The sequence below is a fragment of the Taudactylus pleione genome, unplaced genomic scaffold (assembly GCF_031769625.1).
Source record: "Taudactylus pleione unplaced genomic scaffold, aTauple2 ptg000183l, whole genome shotgun sequence".
In the NCBI taxonomy this organism is placed as follows: domain Eukaryota; kingdom Metazoa; phylum Chordata; class Amphibia; order Anura; family Myobatrachidae; genus Taudactylus; species Taudactylus pleione.
Window position 1 is genome coordinate 10,152,915 of NW_028284585.1, and position 19,914 is coordinate 10,172,828.

Here is a 19,914-nt window from a genome sequence, read left to right on the forward strand (position 1 = left end):
CCCCCTCCTTTGCTGAACTCCTAGGCCTCTTATACAAGGGATGTGGGAGGAAGCACTGATGCAAGGAGACCCCCAGGTACATTTAGCACTATGGGGTCAATCCTATTAGGTGCTATTTTCACTTCGAATTCGCATAGACAATTCATTTTGCATTCCGATTCGCAACTGGCACTGAATCACTCAGACTGAATTCGCTACTTTCCACTCGCACCTCCCTGAGTGTGAGAGAAGGAAAGGAAAATCTTTATTTTAAGGTCAAAATGTGTTAAATGTTACCATGCTGAACCTCTTGGACACGCCCCGCTGCGAGCAGTGCGAATAGGTATTTTTAATTGGATTGGAGAATTCTCTGGAGCGTGCTTCGCTGCCAGTTACCAGAAAAATTTGCTACTCGCAATACGCACCTAATAGGATCGAACCCTATATATTTACAAAATAAGACTCTAGCCTAAAGAATAGATCCATGCAAGGCACATATAGTAGCTAAAAGAGAAGATGGGCATTTTCTCATTAAAGGAACCTCTGCTCACCTGAGATGCCCAGCCAACATTTTTAACAAACACAGACTTCAAGACTTGGCCAGGATCGGGAGTGTGAGCTTTTGAAGCTTTGGAGGAAGGGCCACTGTGAGCACAAAATACAGATCCTTCGCAGGAAATGATCTGTCAATACAAAAGAAATACATTGCACTTACAAATAAATATATACAGGCCTAAATTTATTATCACCTCATTTGCAAGGTGCCATAAAGTGTCTGCAGCGCTGAACAGGAGGCAAACATAAAAACATAACAGAATTAAAGGGTGTAAGTACAATACACAACATTAACCATAGCACACACAGCAGTACAAAGTAGAGATTAAAACAGTGACATCACACGGAGACGAGAGAGGCGCACAAGACTACAAAACTGCATAAATCACAATTACAAGTAAGCAGAATAAAAGTAAATAGATGCAATTTCAACCAAATCACATGGCAGAAGACAGACATAAACATAACAGTTATGCAGATAAAAGTGCAGCTTGAGCAAAATGCATACAGAACCCATTCAGCATAAGACAAGATAAGACAAGACGGCAATACGTGAGGAAGAAAAGAAAGGGTGAACAGACATGAGACATAATACAAAAGCAGGCATAGTATTGTTCATAAATGCCCCTTTAAATCCAGTGGCCAAAATCACTGAAGACACAGAGGCTTTGAAAAGTGCAGCATAGTAAATTTAGCCCACAGTTTTTACCAACTTCCTCCTCAAATCCCACTTACAGGGCATGTTTTGAGGACTTTGAAAAAATCATCATACATTGGACCCCCAAAATTATTTTGAGCTGCATTTTTAATATATTAGTGGAAATGACTGATCTGCACACTTCTCTGAGTGCTAATTCACTTACAGAAGGATTGATGTTTGGCATCTGGTCAGGAGAGGTTGCGTTGTATACCCGGTTAGTAGGACTCTGATCCCTGTGCCCACATACTGTCTCCGCAGAAGATGTAGGTCGTGCTAGAGGCTTTGGTGAATCAGTGTTGGCTGATCTTCTGTAAAATACATTAAAAAAATATATATATTTTCATTTAATTGTGTGCATATAGGATAAGCCCTGAAAGTTAATTTTTAACAATTCTGTTTAGTTGTATTTTTCCAATTACTCATGAATAACCATAAAAGCAAGGCAAAGTTAGTGTACTTAGAGCTATTTACAGTGCGTATGCAGTTTTTTTTTTAAATAAAAATTGCTCTATATGTCATTGATAAAGTGTTGACATGCAGTAGGACAGCACTGCAGGATGATACACAGTATCTCCCTTCTACAAGAAGCCCAGTGGTATTTCTGCCAAAGTTGGAAGTAGCACAGCAATCTAACATGGTTCTCTCTGTGGCTCTATTTGTCCTAACACACATTTAAAAAAAAAAAAAAAAAAAAAGAATAATAATAATAATAAGAGAAAGGAGATATCCATTTCAATATTTTGTTTTAAATATATATTAACAGAGCACTGTTCCCTCCTGTACTCTGATTGGTAAATTATCCACCAATCACTGTGATACAGCGGCAGTACAATGCATGGCTGTGCCTTAAGCTGGGTACACACTTATAGATACAGTCAGGTGCATAAATATTGGGACATTGACAGAATTTTCATAATTTGGCCTCTATTCACCACCACAATGGCTTTGAAATGAAACAAACAAGATGTGCTTTAACTGCAGACTTTCAGATTTAATTTGATGGTAATTACATCCAAATCAGGTGAACGGTGTAGGAATTACAACGGTTTCTATATGTGCCTCCCACTTTTTAAGGGGCCAAAAGTAATGGGACAAACTAAACAATCCTAAATCTAACTTTCACTTTTTAATACTTTGTTGCAAATCCTTTGCAGGCAATTACATCCTGAAGTCTGGAACGCATAGACATCACCAGACGCTGGGTTTCATCCCTGGTGATGCTCTGCCAGGCCTCTACTGCAAATGTCTTCAGTTCCTGCTTGTTCTTGGGGCATTTTCCCTTCACTTTTGTCTTCATCAAGTGAAATGCATGCTCAATCGGATTCAGGTCAGGGAATTGACTTAGCCATTGCATAACATTCCACTTTTTAGCCTTAAGAAAACTCTTTGGTTGCTGTTGCAGTATGCTTCGGGTCATTGTCCATCTGCACTGTGAAGCGCCGTCCAATGAGTTCTGAAGCATTTTACTGAATAGGAGCATATAATATTGCCCGAAACACTTCAGAATTCATTCTGCTGCTTTTGTCAGCAGTCACATCATCAATAAATACAAGGGAACCAGTGCCAATGGCAGCCATACATGCCCACGCCATGACACTACCACCACCATGCTTCACTGATGAGGTAGTATGTTTTGGATCATGAGCAGTTCCTTTCCTTCTCCATACTCTTCCCATCACTCTGGTACAAGTTGATCTTTGTCTCATCTGTCCATAGGATGTTGTTCCAGAACTGTAATGGCTTTTTTAGATGTTGTTTGGCAAACTGTAATCTGGTCTTCCTGTTTTTGTGGCTCACCAATGGTTTACATCTTGTGGTGAACCCTCTATATTCACTCTTGTGAAGTCTTCTCTTGATTGTTGACTTTGACACGTATACATCTACCTCCTGGAGAGTGTTCTTGATTTGGCCAACTGTTGTGAAGGGGTTTTTCTTCACCAGGGAAACAATTCTTCTGTCATCCACCACAGTTGTTTTCCGTGGTCTTCCGGGTCTGTTGGTGTTGCTGAGCTCTCCGGTGCATTCTTTCTTTTTAAGAATGTTCCAAACAGTTGATTTGGCCAAACCTAATGTTTTTGCTATCTCTCTGATGGGTTTGTTTTGATTTTTCAGCCTAATGATGGCTTGCTTCACTGATAGTGACAGCTCTTTGGATCTCATATTGAGAGTTGACAGCAACCAATTCCAAATGTAAATGTCACACCTAGAATCAACTCCAGACCTTTTACCTGCTTAATTGATAATGAAATAACGAGGGAATAGCCCACACCTGACCATGAAATAGCCTTTGAGTTGATAGTCCCATTACTTTTGGCCCCTTAAAAAGTGGGAGGCACATATAGAAACCATTGTAATTCCTACACCAGTCACCTGATTTGGATGTAATTACCATCAAATTAAATCTGAAAGTCTGCAGTTAAAGCACATCTTGTTTGTTTCATTTCAAAGCCATTGTGGTGGTGAATAGAGGCCAAAATATGAAAATTCTGTCAATGTCCCAATATTTATTCACCTGACTGTATCTGTACACAGGATTGGGCCACCGGGACAGCAGGTAAGTTCCCCCTCTGCCGAGCTGGCTTACACAGCCTGAGAGGCCGGCCCACCCTGCATACCAGTACGGGCAGATTCATGCTTCTGCCCAGCCGGTTGCAGCACTTCCGGTGTGCGTTCACATGTAACACACAAATCCCGGAAGTTGTCATCAGCTGCCAGCTAGCAGGCACTTCTGGGTGCCGTTAGCTGGGAGGAGCAGCATAGCGTAGGCGCTGCTGCTGTCTTGTTTAAGTATTAGCCACTGCCAGTGTGCTGGGGTAGGCGGAGTGTTAATCACTAATTACCCTACCCTCGTCCCATGACATACACTCACCCACCCAGCCCTAGACACAGTGCCTCTCCTCCACGGGGACATACACTGCCTGCTCTACACCACCTCAGCCCCAGTTACATAAATGAACCACCCTACTCCCTAGCCCCGAAGCATAGCTAACCCCCTCCCCCCAAATCCCACGGAACCACTGGAGGGACAAAGGTAGTTTGTATATGGAGGACTACCTGGAGGAAGGTGTGGACATCCGGTAGTGGAGCAAGTCTACACTGGAACCAAATGGATAGAGCAGAGACATGCATGTCAGTGAGGCCAGACGGAGTCCAAGGTCTAATCCAGCTTGAAGGAAGGCCAGGACCCTGGAAATCCTAAACACTTGGGGGTCATAGCTTCTGGTACGACACCATTGGAAATATGTACGCCACACTCTGTGGTAGATCTGAGCAGAGGCTGGCTTACGTGCATAGTTTTGACTACAGAGCTAGAGAATCCTTTGGACCTCAGGAGGGATTTCTCAAGTGCCACGCCATCAAAGACAGATGACCCAGGTCCTGGTAAAGGCAAGAACCCTGAGGCAACAGGTCCAGTCATTGAGGCAGCAGGAATGGAGTGTCGATGGAGAGATTCCGAAGATCTGAGTACCAATGATGTCTGGGCCAAGCTGGAGTCTCCAGAAGGACAGTGACTCCATCTTGTTTGAACTCCCGAAGAACTCGAGGAAGAAGGGAGACTGGAGGAAATAGGTACGCAAACTGGAAGGACAACTTCACTGATAATGCATCTACAAAGGTTGCCTTGGCATCCCTTGTTCTGGACCCGTACACTGGCAGTTTGTCATTGTGTCGGGAGGCCATGAGCTCCACATCTGGAAGGCCCTATATGCTCACTAGGAGTTGAAAAACCTCTTGGTGAAGATACCATTCCCCAGGATGCACGCCACGACGTCTGAGGAGGTCTGTTTCCCAATTGAGAACTCCCGGAATGAACACCGCAGAGATGGCCGAGAGATGACCCTCGGCCCATGTCAGAATGCATGACACTTGTCATTGCTGCCCGAATTCGAGTGCCTCCTTGATGGTTGATGTAAGCCACTGTTGTGGCATTGTTGGACTGTACCTGTACAAGTTTTCCGTGAAGTATGTCTTCAGCTCGAAGTTCCAATATGTTGATTGGTAAGGTTGATTCGACCGATGTCCAACGGCCCTGAAAGGAGTGTAGACCGGTCACTGCGCCCCAACCCCAGAGACTGGCATCAGATGTTAGGAGTACCCAGTCCAGGATCCAAAACGGGCGACCCTTAATTAGATGAGATGTCTGTAGGCACCAAGACAGGGACAGACGCACCTCCGGAGAGAGTACCATCGGCTAAGTTTTGATCCAATGGGGTAACCCGTTCCACCTGGAGAGGATCAGCCTTTGCAAAGGCCTGGAGTGGAACTGAGCATATTCCACCATGTCGAAGGTGGACACCATGGATCCCAGAACTTGCATTGCTGAGTGGATGGACACCTGGCGACTGTGGAGACACCTGCGCACTCATTATGGAGATCTTGTCTGATGTCAGAAAGATTCTCTGATCCTGAGAATCCAGCAGGGCTCCCAGATGAATCACTCTCTGTGAGGGATTCAGGGAGGAGTTTTTCCAGTTGATTAACCATCCGTGCTTGTGAAGGAAAGCAATAGTTAGCTGCAGCTGGCGGTGAAGCACTTCTGGGGATCCTGTTAAGAGCAGGAGGTCGTCCAGATATGGTAGCAGTCGGACACCCCGACTACGCAGGTGGGCCGCCATGAAAACCATCATTTTGGTAAACACCCGAGGAGCGGTGGGTAGTCCAAAGGGCAGAGCCTGAAATTGGAAGTGTTGCTGTATTATAGCAAACCGGAGATATCGCTGATGAGAGGGCGCTATAGGTACACGTCCTGAATATCAAGAGATACCATAAAGTCCCCAGGCTCCATAAGCTAGGATGATGGAGCATAAGGGTTTCCATCCTAAACCTGGGTACCCTGAGGAATTTGTTCAGGGATTTGAAGTTGAGGATAGGCCGATTAGACCCATTCGGCTTCTGAAACAGAAAGGGCAGAATAATAACCGGTCCCCCGCTGAGATAGAGGGACTGGCACAATTACCCTTGCCTGCAGCACTGTATGGCTTTCTGGATTTGTAGGGCCTTGTTCAGGTCTGAAGGAGGGCTTGTGTAGAAAAACTGGTGGGTAGGCCGTTGAAGAAATGAGAGGGCATACCCGTGAGAGACCACTTCTCTTACACAAGCATCCGTGGTGGTTTGACACCAGCACTGGGCAAACTAAAGAAGTCGGCCTCCCACTCTGGGATCCCCCAGAGGGAGGCCCGTCCAGTCAGGCTGAGGGCTTATCCTCAGGTTTTGAAGCAGGGAGTCTGGTCGTCCAGTCCTGCTTGGTCCTGGGCTTGGCAGCCCTAATGGAAGCAGACTGCCTAGGAAAGGACTGGCCTTTAGGCATCAAGTGAGGATGAAAGGACTTAAAAGATGTAGTCCAAGGCTTTGTAGACGTAGTTGCAGAAATGCAATTTTTTATGCCACCAACGTGGTTACAATCTTGTCGAGGTCTGGGCCAAACAAGATCTCCCCATTGTAGGGTAACACTTTGCATCTGCCTTCCACAGGGGAGACACTGCCACGGCCGAGACTCTGGAGGTTAGGATACTGATATCCAAAGTCACTTCTCCAATATAGAAAGCTGCATCTCGTATGAGAGCAACGAAAGATATCTTATCCCTAGAAGCCTCTGAGGGAAAGGAGTCTTCAAGTGCGTCAGCACAGCTCTCTATTGCTTTAGCCACCCATGCAATAGTCATGGTCAGGCGGGCAACAGCTCCTGAAAATGAGTATATCGATTTAAGACAAGATTCCACCTTTCTATTCATAGGATCCTTCAAAGAGGTTACTGTAGGGATAGGCAACGTAGCGCTTTTAACCAAGCGCGTAACATGTGAATCTACCGCGGGGGGAGTCTCCCATTTTGAACAATGAACCGGAGGAAATTGATTGAGGTCAAACGTTTTTGGGGCTGAAACCTCTTGCCAGGCTGCAGCCATGTGTTCAGCTAGTTGATCCAATAGAGGAAACTCTGCTGAAGCCACTTTCTGTTGTTTAAACAGTGGGTGCTTAGATTCAGGGGCTAGCTCATCATCTTCTATGAGTAAGATGGATCTAACAATTCGCAACCAAGGCAGGAATATTTATTTTAGACTGACTCTCGTCCTCCCCCCAGAGGGGAGTCAGTGTTAGAGAGATCAGCATCTTCTGCCTCCTCAAATGACACTTCAGAATCTGAGAGCTGCGTGGACTGTGATAACACAGGACTCTAAGAAAGGCTTACTGGGTAGGGGCTTCTCACCTTGCAACATAGTTTGAAAGGCTGTGGAGTTAGCCACCAGACTGTATTGAGCTAGAGAATAGGGCAACCCATGGAGGGGGCACAGGAGCTACCTGTATCGCATTAACCTGTTGTGGCAACCCCATAGGAGGAATTACGGCCTGTTGTGGAAACCCATAGAGGGAATCACAGTAGCGGTCCACAATGTTGCCTATTTTGAGGTGTGTTCCAGCTGGCTTTTGATGCCGCTAGAGCAATTTTGGGAACATGACACAGACACAGCACGTGTGCAAGAAACAAATCTTACCTCCCAAATGTGATTGGAAATAATGAGATATTTTCTCCCTTCTTTTCTTCTATAGTAATTGCCGATTCCAAAGAGAGACAAACCTGATGACTCTAATACAGAAGGTCACAATTAGGATTACAGTTAAGGTGCATACACACTAGACGATATTTTGCACGATTCACCCGATTTCGACGCATTGGAACAAAGCATGCATGTCCAAATCTAGGATGTTCACTCACTATCACGATGCGCATACTCGCGGGTCGTCTGTCGTATCTTCAAATCTTGCCTACAGCAGGCAAGATCTGCCGATCTCGTACACGGGGAACTGAAAATAGTTAAGGACGCACGATAGAGCGTTAGCCGGATTGCGCATTTTTAGCACCATATTGTGTCCTGGAGTGCGGGGAGAGTTCAAGGGAAATCGCTCACGATAGTGAATCGTGAGCACATAGTCTAGTGCGGTGATTTTCAACTCAAGGCACACTACACAAGATTTTAAAATTGCCAAGGCACACTGTCCGGCTATGCGATGTGCGTGACCAATGAAAAAACACACACTACATTGGCCTCCACAGGAATAAAAACACACTACAATACAAGTGCACTGAGCTGACTGCCGCGGCAGTGGTAGAAAAAGACTGGTCTAGTGTGTACCCACCTTTAGACCATATTCACTTCATAATTCTAGGTAAATGCAGTCATTTCTGTTTCTTTAAATTTGTATTTTGCATACATTAAAAAAAACAAAAACAGCACACCATGTAATCCTTACAGAGGGTGACGCTATTAAAGGAGCTGCTAAACTAAAATGCAATATGAAACTATCTGGAATGACACTTATTCAGAAATATATGTATTAGCATCTATATAATAAAACATCAGCTATGTAGAACTGGATCTGACCATATTATTAAACAAAGTTTATGCTGTTGTCAGGTATTAAAGTTCAGAATAGTAACCAGTTATTAAAAGACTCACAGATGGGGTGCATAGAAAGCCTATCACCAAGCTGGTTTAGGAAGTTCAGACAATGTTTAACATATATACACTCGCAACTGCCAAGAGTAACTCTTTCATGTAAAGCAAACTGCATTTTACTGTCTAATCTATTACCTCATTGGCATGATCCACGTAACACTTCATCTCTTCACTTAAGCCACTGGTTCTGCTGCCATCTTTCAGTGTGTAGGACTTTCCAGATTTCTCTATTACTCTAATTAAATTACCTGTCTTGTGGATTTTCGCTCCTAAATAATAATAAAAAAATATATAATATAATAATAATTAATAACAACTGAATGATCCCAGGGCTTTTATGGTTTGCATTTTGGTGTCAAATTAGATTATCTAGTTGGACAGTTTAAAAGGCAGTGTTATTCTATAGTTCCTGTTGCGTACCAAAATTTTATATAAAACTATAACCATGAAATTGCATTGCAGAAGTAGCTTTTGGGATTTGAAAAAGATTCAGAAATTTGAAATTAAGTTCGATTGGAATATAGGAGGTAAATTTACTAAAGTGAAAGTTTTTAGAAGTGAGTTTTAAAAGTGATGTTGCCCATAGCAACCAGAGTCTAGCTATTATCTTCTAGAAGGTGCTATTTAAATGTTAAGAAGAATCTGAATGGTTGCTATGGGCAACATCACTTAAAACTCACTTCTAAAAACGCTCACTTTAGTAAATTTACCCCTAGGTCTCTTTGTGAGAACATCAGGACAGTAAAAACAACGGATGGCTGCACTTCTTCACTGTATCTAATACTCAACTTGTACCTAATGAACCTAATACTCAACTTGTAGTTATGACAGAATAGTAGTGAATGCTGTTAATAGTGAATTTGAACAGCAAGTAAATGGTACAAAAAAACTGATTGCTAGCTATCAGTACATTATAATTTTGCTTACAGACTATGAAGTGGAATGTGCAAAATTGATCAGCAAATTATTTTTCCATATTACGCATTTGGTGGTGAAATGTTTCAGCACTGGAAAGACTTCAATGCCGTAGCCCAACCACACTATGCAGCATAATGAATAGACCATAGGCATTCCCAGATTTAGGCCCATATTCAATTAGTTTGGCGTACGCAATAAAGTTTCGCATGCCGGACTTTGCCTAAATCGTGAATTGAATACAGAGATAAGTTACTGCCTGGCGAAAAGTTACAATCAGCGATACTTTTTCGCTGATCTCAGCTTCTTGCTTCTAATTGAGTACTGCCCTTATTCTTTTAAGGTGCCCACACACATAGCGATCTGCACACAATGTGTGCGATTTCCCCTGAACTCTCCCCCGGCAATCCTACACACGATTTGGAATAAAAAATATGTCCAATCTGACTTAAGATCTATCGTGCATCCGGTGAATTGTGTCCCAGATTGGCAAATCTGCTCTACAGCACGGCACATCTGAAGATGCGATGTACGACGAGCGGGGACGCGCATTTACATCGTGATCGTGAGTGGACACTCACGATTGGCCATATTTTACACAATTTGTCGTCATGATTCGTCGACCAAATGGGCTAAAATATCGCTATGCAAGTGTGGGCAGCTTTAGCGTAATGTGAATATATACAAATATAAAAGTGGAAATCTTATGTGTTCCTGGAACATCTCGCAACTGCCTGTTCTGCTGTAATACTCAAATCATGCCAAAAATGTAAGAGTAGTTTGGCTCATTTCTGCTAAAATGTAAAATTTTAAAAATTTTAAAATGTAATTAGCATGTATTTTTTTTTTAGCAGTGTTTTGGGATACACATGGGACACCAGCAGCCTTATGTTGTGGCCTTTTGGAAATCATGGGGAGTGGTTGTCCTCAATTTCAAAACCTACATGTATCCCAACATTGGTACTCTCATTGAGTTAGGTCCCTCCTATTGTTAAAGGCATCTTTAAATGTGATGTAAGGTCTTAAGTATAAACATTTTGGAATGTATACAACCAATATGTATTTTTATTGGTTTTTGAAATGTATATTTTAAATTACTGAAGGTCTATTTTTTCCCATCCATAACAGGAAAGCAGGAACTGTTTTTCTACACTTTGTAATGTCTGACAACCACTTATTTGCAATTTGTGTTAGTAAAAAAGGTCTTTGTAAAGCTTTTGACTTACCATCATAGAAACAGACTTCTACATCAGCATCCAGACCGTTCTCCATTAACATACACTTTGCATATTTAGTGTAGTAGGTAACTTTAGGCGTTTTCGATCTTACAAGTTGTATAAATTTTGAAGCATACTGGTATTTTTTCCAGTACTTTTCTATAAATGAAATAAAAATACATCTAAAATAAATAAAGATAAAATAACAATTGGTAGTAGAAATATAATATATATATATATATATATATATATTTTCATTCTGATGCGGCATTCCTGAAGGGATTTTATAATAATCACCAATATTTTACTGTATGTCGGGCAATACATTGCTCCATGCTGCAGAAGACATTGTAACAAAGTATGGAAACAGCAATTTCGATTCTAAATTGTACCCAGTGAGTAATAAGTCTTGCAACAAACACCACAATGTATCTATTTGACAAGGTATATACAACAATTTCAATGCATAGATGAAAGGAACTGCAATATGTTACATCTGTATGAGTCATCTCATTACCAGCTGCACCAACGTTTCAGAAGTACTATGTGCCCTTTAATCAAGGAAAAAAAAACAAGAATGGTATAAACTTTGTTACATGGATACTTTGGGGTGTTTGTTGCAAAACAAATTACTCAGACTGGGTATATTTAGCGGCATATTCAACTTTTATTTTTCTCGCAGCCTCAAGGTTTTTCCTATTCAATTGGCAGCAAGAAATATAGTCGTGCTAATTTCTACACCGCTCTTTTTCTCCCAAGTTCAGAGCAGGCCCAAAATCAGGGACAATCCTTATTTTAAATTGAAAATCTGGACTTGCTTCAGAACACCCTAATAACTAATTAGGCAATTGTAAGTTTCCAATTAGCTTAATAAGTCCAATAATAGATATTTTGCACATCAATATGTTATCTAAAATGACTCCTAAAAAATCACCTTGTCTTCTTTCACCTTTTTCATTTGTATTTACACACACAAAAAAAGTTTGTATTATATAATTTTCTTACTCTTATAGTGTTCATTCTAGAGTTGCACAGGGCAAGGGCATCTAGCCTGCAAAAGGGCACTTTCACGTGCACAGTAGGTGGGCGTGGTCACTAAAAATGGGGCTTACATACATACATACACAAAATCAGCCAATTTTAACAGCTATATTTTTTTTCTCTCCCAAGCTGTTAAAAATGGCTATATATATATATATATTTATTTTAGGACCGTAATATACTTTTACTAGGTACCCTATATAGATTTTTGTTTTGTTTGTTTTGGGGGGTGGGGGGGGGGTGAGAGAACACGCTGTGGAGCTATAGGGGGAAACTAAATAAAACAGGAGTAATACAATGTTAATCAACCATCGACACATTAACAGATGCTCATATTGCATATCCATTTTAGAATTCCTGGTTTAGATATACCTGGTAAACTCTCAAACGTATAACTTAACATGTTTTCAGGAGGAGACGGGGGTCTGTCAGCCAGAGGAAACCCTTTGCCTTCATTTGGGTGATAAACATAAATCTGGTGAGAATAGGTCAAAATTACATTTAGAAGCTGAAGACAAATGGGAATGAATATGCAGCATTATTGTTCATACACATCTGAGCAGTTAACTATTAATAGAAAACTCTTCACAATAGATTTTGTAAACCTCCATATGCTATTGTATGCTGCATGTAAACCAATTGCCAACAGACAAACGAAGGGTAATTTAGCATAACTATAAGCAATACAAGTATAGTGCATCATGGGAATTATGGTGGTCTGATTCAATTGTATAATTTCTAATTTGCTCACAATTAGGTTGCTATATTGGACAAATCTGACCATTTGGCACTCAGCCTGACCTAAAGGTCATATGGAAGTCTGTGTTTGTTTGATAGATGTCTACATCACGGTCATATGCTAATAACTTTAACAGGCCTGAAAAGTGTCCAGTTTGTTTAGACTGAACAATCTCTGTTTTGTAAATCATGAAGCTTGATTTGGGTCCGTACATACAGCAAATAATCAGGCAGAATTCCTCAGATCAACAGAAATAAATACCAGCTTTCGACAGCTCTTGTGTGACAAAGATCTATTATTACTTTTCATTTGGAGATAAATAGCAATTCTTTTCCAGAATAATTTTACACAAAGTGTAATGTTATTTTTACAAATGACAAAATAAAGGAAAAATTACCAAATTTCCATCACAGGAAATGCGCAAAACTTCTTTCACGCGTTCCCGAGAATTCTGTTCTTTTAAAAACTCCATACAAACGTCTCCGGTGTCCAGAATGCTCACCTGTTATAAGAACATGCAGTTAGCACACCCAAAGAGGAAATCAGAAAACAGAAATAAATAGCTGATATACAAACCACAGCATTCTTTGTTTTCTGCCTGATTGACTTCAGTCTTTCTGAATTTAGAGGAGGAATTAGGCTTCTCAAGGAGCAATAACCAGCAGCTTGTTGTGGGATCCTGGCCTTAATATGGTGTTGCTTTTCTTCAGCTTTACAGTGCTCTGAATCAGGCAGTTTTCCTAGTCCCCTGTGTGCACTTTCGAAGGACAAGTCTGTGACCTTTTTCACTTTGACATCATTCCAGCATTGTGGAGCCTCCTGTTTGGCCGATTGGCAATAGTAATTTGCACCAGAGTTACTGATACTGCTCACCTCTTCAGATTTTTGTTTTTGACCTGAAAATACATTTGATTATGGATCTGTATAAAAAAAAAACCGTTGTCTACCTTTTGGAAATATCACTTCAGAGCTGAAACAGGAATACCAAATAATAAAAAGTCTGTGGATGTGTTCTTGTCTTTTTAAAGCACTTCACTGAAATCACTTTCATGTAACATTTATGCTTCTGAGAGGGGTATTCAATATGAAACGTTAACTTCACTGTCGAAGTTAACGTTTCATATTGGAGTTTTTACCTGCGTTAAAGTATCGGGCGCGCTCCCGCTTATCCCCATATTCAATATAAAATTAACGAAAACGGGAAACTCCGAAGTTGGATTTGCGTAAAGTTACGAATTTTTCATTAAAAAAATTGTAAGACCCCCCTAAAGTTGTAAAAACATGGGGGAACACTATGGGTACCCCCGTTTTAGCCTTTAATTGAAAGTCGGGGATTTAAATAGCCACAGCAGGTGTTTTTTTCCCCGACATTGAAGTGTTGCAGAAGAGCACTTAGGTTATTTTCTTCATTTTTTTACGTGGTCCCATCAAATTTGGGGTACATGAAAATGGGTACTAGCATATTTTTAAGTCCCTAAAGTAAATTTTAAAAAATTCTGCATTTGAGCACCTGCCGCTATAATTCTATTCTTCAAGACACCTGCCGCATACTTGCAGAATAGCCCTGAACCTATTTCCCTATTGTTAATTTTTAAATTAATTTTTTGGGGTGTCCCCATTTTTTTTTTTTTAAACTTTTTTTGACACAGTTCTTTTTTAGATGTCATTCCCAGGGGTGCAGGCTATTTTTTTTAAGCCTGCACCCCTAAACCCCAATTCTGCACTTTTTTACGACACCTATTCAATGGTGAAAAGTTATCCCCGTTTTTTATCAAAGACTTTTCAAAACTGCGATAAGTCTTTGAAATTGAATACGGTGTAAAAGTAAAACCTGCGATAACGACGTCATACCTCCGATATTAACGCAAAAACGATGTTATCGCTCCCATATTGAATACCCCTGTGAGCATTATATTACAGAACTAGCTGAATAGGACATTGGCCAGACAAACATTTTTTCAAGGAGCACTTGCAGGTGGTGGTCCAGTACCAAATGAAATTATTTCTGATCAATGCAATAGGCAAAACCAGTTCTGGTGGCCGCCAATCAAAGTATGTGAACAAACTGAAGCACAACCCTGTCCACCACCACATAACTGAGCCTAATGTTGACAGGTTAACACAATTGACTTAATTTAAATATATTTTATTGAATTTCTCAATAAGAAACTTTTGGCCTAGGGATGCAATGAAGAAAGTTCGGGAACCACTTGTCATATTGAGGTTTTTTTCCCCTAACTCACACCACATCACTTAAATAATGCAGTCCTAATTTTATATGTAGGTGGCCAACTGGATGCATCAGATAAAATATAAAGAATAATAATAATTCCGCTTAGTGAAAATTCTTAATTTCTATGCTTAATACTTTTCTTTAAAAAAAATTAATAGGTAGTGGGATGGAAAGTGAAGATGGCCAAACTTTACACATTCCAGAAAGTGAAGGACAATGCCCACGGAGATTTTAAAATGAGAACCAAAAGCTCCATCAATAGTATCAAAATACACAGTGTATTCACAGGGATGAGTGCAAAATGAAAAAAAAAAAAAAAGATAGGAGGAAATGCTTCCCCCCCGTTATTAGTACAAATTATGAACTTACCCATACAAAACATACCATTTAGTTGCATGGCTCCAAACCATTGTTGTACAGTGTCAACTGGGCACTTCTCATCAGACCTGGAAGCGATTGTTTGAGGACCACAGAATTCAGATCTTGAAAACCAAAACGAAAACAGGATATTAAACCCAAAATGCTTTTTCACTATCTATTACAGAGTTCAGTAGCATTTAAATTACCATGTTATTTGTTGGGAACTCTTAAACCGTAAAAGAAAAACACATTTTTGAAGGGTGGACTTCAATATGATTTAAGACAAAATTATAAAATGACAAATTGAGAGGCCAGAAGAATTTATATTCAAAAAGAGAGAAAATCCCAGCATATCAGCTGAAGCCCACTCCTCTGAGGTTACAGATTTTAATGAAGGTATTCGCTATATCATTGGCTGTATATGGTGAAACCAAGTAAACATTACACAAACTAGGGGAAAAATAAAAGTCCTTTATTGGGAGTGCAGGACCTCGCACTTTAGTTTTCTATAACAATTTACCACACTGAATCTAATAACCATTCACAAGTTCAGAATAATGAATCACTCAAGTCCATGTTTCAAACTGTAAAGGGGGGATTCAATAAGCTGAGAGTTGGCTGAAAAATGCTTAACACAACCAGTGTCTGCAAGCACACAGCACGGAACCCTTGGCTCATTGAATTGCCTCTAAGGACAAAATTACATTTCATCACATGACTGTTCCGTCAATCACTCTAATAGACACATTCAGCGCTTATTCTATTCATTACTCAAATACCTAAAACATGATGTGCACGTTCGTAAAGCGCTTGTGCCTGTAGCTTGGCCAGCAATACACTGAATCTGTAAGGACTAACAATACACTTCTACAGCAAACCAAATATTGAACTATTTATTGCTAGAAAGTCTTGTTCCTAAACATGATTGTTGTAGAACATGACAACACCTGTGTGTCTGTCTGAATACCAGAGGATGTAGTAGGAGTGAACCTTAGCAGTCATATTCAGTCTCCTATTGGTTAATGATAGTACTGTGATCATTCCTAAGTACATGCAAACACATGAGTCACATTTCTTAAATTAACCCATTCTGCCCTGTTCAAAGCAAAGCAATTGCGCTTTTCTGATGAACGGCAACGTTAAGAAAACGCTCAGTAACATAATAATGTTTGCAAATATACATAAACCACACTCAGATTGCACGCTTTTTATATACAGGTATAAATCTCTCTAAATTACTATGTGGCTGTCCCCAAATTTAGCCATACCACCTAGGTTATAATTTATAAGCACTTGTTTACTTTTATCTGGATCAACCCAATTGCAACTCTGAAAGTCAGGGAAAAATACCTAGATGAAATTAAAAATGCAATTATGATATTGCCTCACACTGTTAGGTGTAGGTCTATTACAATGACAATATAAACATTAACGTACCCAGTAAAACGTAGCTCATGACAAAATATATTGCTTTACTTACACACCAGGTACCATCAAAACAAACAGGTTATGGGGCTTAATAGTCACTAATAATGGATTTCTCAGATGGAAATCTTACTTCTATGCAACATGATATACTGCCACCTAAAATGTTACATACTGGGCTTCACATATGAATCAAACACATTATTTACCTGCATTAAAATTACAGACCACCAGGCAGTGGTGTTCCAAGAAGAAGTCTGACCACTGAGCAGTAGCATTACAGATCATCTGCTTTTATATCATAACTCAGACTGAAATCCAATTCATTTAAATATCATAGGAACAATATCAAAATGTCCCTGGGGCCTGGCAGCCATCTGCAGAAGACAAGTCATTCCCTTATGGCTAATTAGAACTACTGTTGTAACAAGCATGTACTTCTGTACTGTGCATCAGGTAGGTAGCAGGTACAAGTGGGATGGTATACGTATCATCTTACATTGCAGATAACAGCAATTTATAATCCCACTCACATCAATAACTAGAGATGAAAATGGCTAAAACAGTTACCATTCTGACAAACAGACACGTGTGTGGTTCAGTCTCCACTACAAACATATCACACATGCCCTAAATAAGCACTAAGGTCATTACCAATTTAAAAACTATTATATTAAATAAGATGACCACCAGAGAAATTTTTTTTTTTTTTAATGTAAAATGACCCAACCGTAAATGAATCCAATACCTGCTGCCCTATCTTGGTGGATGGCTACAGCTACCTCTATTCTGTGCAGGGGATGACAAGACCTGTCAGTTTGATGACTATGTCCAATGGCAACTAGGGGAATCCATATACAGCTAAGTTAGTGGCTCAAAAGCCACCAAAGGGAGGAAGCAGTTACAGGATTTGAAGATGATCTTTAAGGCATAAACTATATTTTCTATAGAAGGACACAATTGCACTTACTAACCAATAAGTGCTTAAATGGAAGAATAAAAATCCAGCAACTCATTAAACTGGCCAATAATCGCTGCAAACTAAAATAAACACACTTTGTAAGAGGATAACCATTAAATGGGTTTTACTTACGGAGGTCTTTCTTTAACAGGTGGAGAAGTATGTCTGTCCAGAGAGCCACTGGTAGCTTTTTCAGAGAACATCTGAGGAATATCTCCATAGCTGTTTGCAGGAGATGAAGCGGTGGTCCTGTAGCCAGTGATCTGACCAGGTTTATGAAGTGTCTCCACAGAGCAACACCTGTCTGCAAAGCTGTTTGGTTTACCAAGAGTTTGGCTACGAGAGGAGCCTGTTCTGTCAGAAGAGTGAGCCCTACGGAGGTAGCGAGAATGCGGCCTATCTTCACCAACAACAGCTTTCCTTCCCCTCCCTTCAAAAAAATCATTCTCTTCTTTTTGAGAAATATGAAAGCTTCCACCTCCCCCTGACAAAATATCACCTGGCTGCATATCTTTGAAGGGAAAGATGTTTATTTTGTTGGGTAGTGGAGGACCGGATAAGATTCTTTTCTCCTGTAAGCGGCCACTAACACTGACCCCAGAAGAACCAGTAAAGCCTGTAGAAATTGTAGCATGCCCACTGTCCATGGAGTCTTCAACAGCTCCCATATCATTACAAGCAGCAGAAGAATAGCCAGTCATAAACAGGTGATCCAGCACAGATGAAAGACTTAACCGATCCGCAGGATTTTTGCGTAGCAATTGAAAAATCAGGTCCTTGGCCTCTCGTGACACAAAGTTGGGCATTTCATAGTCTGCCAGAACTACTTTGTTCAAAGTGTTTTTCACTGTGTCTGTGTCAAAAGGAGGTCTCCCCACAAGAAAAGTAAACAGCATGCAACCTAAAGACCAAACATCAGATTCAAGACCATGAGCACTCCTGGTAGCAATTTCAGGAGCAATATAGTTTGGTGTGCCACACATTGTGAAGTGCTTCTCATTTGGCAACTTCAACTGCGCTGCTAATCCAAAGTCAGCAATCTTAACATTCATGTCACTCGAGAGCAGGAGGTTGGAAAGGGTAAGATCTCTATGCAGAATGCCATGAGAATGTAGATACAGCATCCCTTTAACAATCTGTTCCATTAAATGTCGAGCTGTGAAATAAACAAAGAAAGATTGAAAGGTCTCCTCATATTGATGTTTTAGTAGCAGAACTGTCAGGTGCCATCTTTAGTAAATCAAAACAGTAAACTTTGCTTTAAATGACACCATAGAAAGCAGGCAAACATAGGAGCCCACCAGTAAGTGCAAGATATGACAAGATCCAGATGGGAGTAAAACGTGTGAATGTCTCAGGCTTGTAACTCATCTCACATGTACAATTCAGCTCACCTTCTTTTTCAGTAAATGGTTTCTTTCTGTTCTTTAAAAAACGGTTCATCTCTCCATTGTGACACATTTCAAGTATCAGGTATACATAATTGCTGTCTTCAAAATAATTGTAAAGCTAGATAAAAGAAACTGGAATGAAAGCTTGCTGTAAATTAATCACTCAGCATGCATAAAATATATACAAACATACCTCCAAAATAGATGGATGTTTTAATTGGCAATGGATCTCAACCTCATTGCGCACTCGCTGTACCATGCCAACCTTCTGCATTGCTTTTTTGTCTATCTAAAGTGGCAAAAAAAATAGAATTATATAAAATCTAAAGCAACAACGAAGCCAATAGGGCTAAACATTAATGTAAAAAAATAACAAGAAAAATGGTACTTGTGTACTTTACGGACCCATTGCATAGAGAACCCAAGTGTCCTACACTCATTATTATCCATCATGGCAATATCTAAATCCCCTTCACGGAGAGGACCCTGATGTCATCAGCCAGTGTCCGGCATCATTCTCTACCATCCAAGTGGGAATAGAGGGGGAATATAACCTTGTAGCGAGCCACCAAGCCCGTGAGGGGACAATTTTCTTATTTAGGTGGGGACAACTTTCGGTACACAAGTACCATTTAAAACATTCATTGGGTTCTCTCTGCAATGAGACCGTAAAGTACACAAGTACCAGAAAAATGTTTTCACAGCATGCATGATCACTAAATATTAAAAACAAATTGTGCTTACCATTTTGATGGCTACCTCGATGCCAGTATTTATGGACTGTGCCCTGTAAACACAGGCAAACGAGCCTTTTCCAAGGAGGTTGAGGACCTTGAAGTCCTTGAAAGGAAGAAAATAAGAATGTATTAGACTACAGCAAGCCTGACTAGTGACAGCTGTATACACACACAGGGAATTGTAGGGGCATCACAAGCCTCTCTCTA

At 40.5% G+C, this 19,914-nt stretch overlaps 1 protein-coding gene across 5 annotated transcripts in view; it reads right to left on the bottom strand.

Annotated features, from left to right (window-relative positions):
• Window positions 1-19,914, bottom strand: part of PLK4 (polo like kinase 4) — a 51,949-nt gene that overhangs the window by 10,880 nt on the left and 21,155 nt on the right. For 3 of the 5 annotated variants that reach the window (XM_088476123.1, XM_088476124.1, XM_088476121.1), the window contains exons 2-14: window positions 19,715-19,810; window positions 19,164-19,259; window positions 18,974-19,088; window positions 17,712-18,735; window positions 15,203-15,315; window positions 13,177-13,496; window positions 12,998-13,102; window positions 12,234-12,336; window positions 10,830-10,979; window positions 8,824-8,957; window positions 7,726-7,817; window positions 1,398-1,542; window positions 531-662 (exon numbers count right to left, since the gene is read on the bottom strand). In XM_088476123.1, coding sequence (XP_088332249.1) covers window positions 531-662; window positions 1,398-1,542; window positions 7,726-7,817; window positions 8,824-8,957; window positions 10,830-10,979; window positions 12,234-12,336; window positions 12,998-13,102; window positions 13,177-13,496; window positions 15,203-15,315; window positions 17,712-18,735; window positions 18,974-19,088; window positions 19,164-19,259; window positions 19,715-19,717 — 2,532 coding nt within the window. In that variant the 5' untranslated portion in view covers window positions 19,718-19,810. The remainder of the gene's footprint in view (window positions 1-530; window positions 663-1,397; window positions 1,543-7,725; window positions 7,818-8,823; window positions 8,958-10,829; window positions 10,980-12,233; window positions 12,337-12,997; window positions 13,103-13,176; window positions 13,497-15,202; window positions 15,316-17,711; window positions 18,736-18,973; window positions 19,089-19,163; window positions 19,260-19,714; window positions 19,811-19,914) is intronic. The other 2 variants (XM_088476125.1, XM_088476122.1) reach the window with 1 other exon arrangement.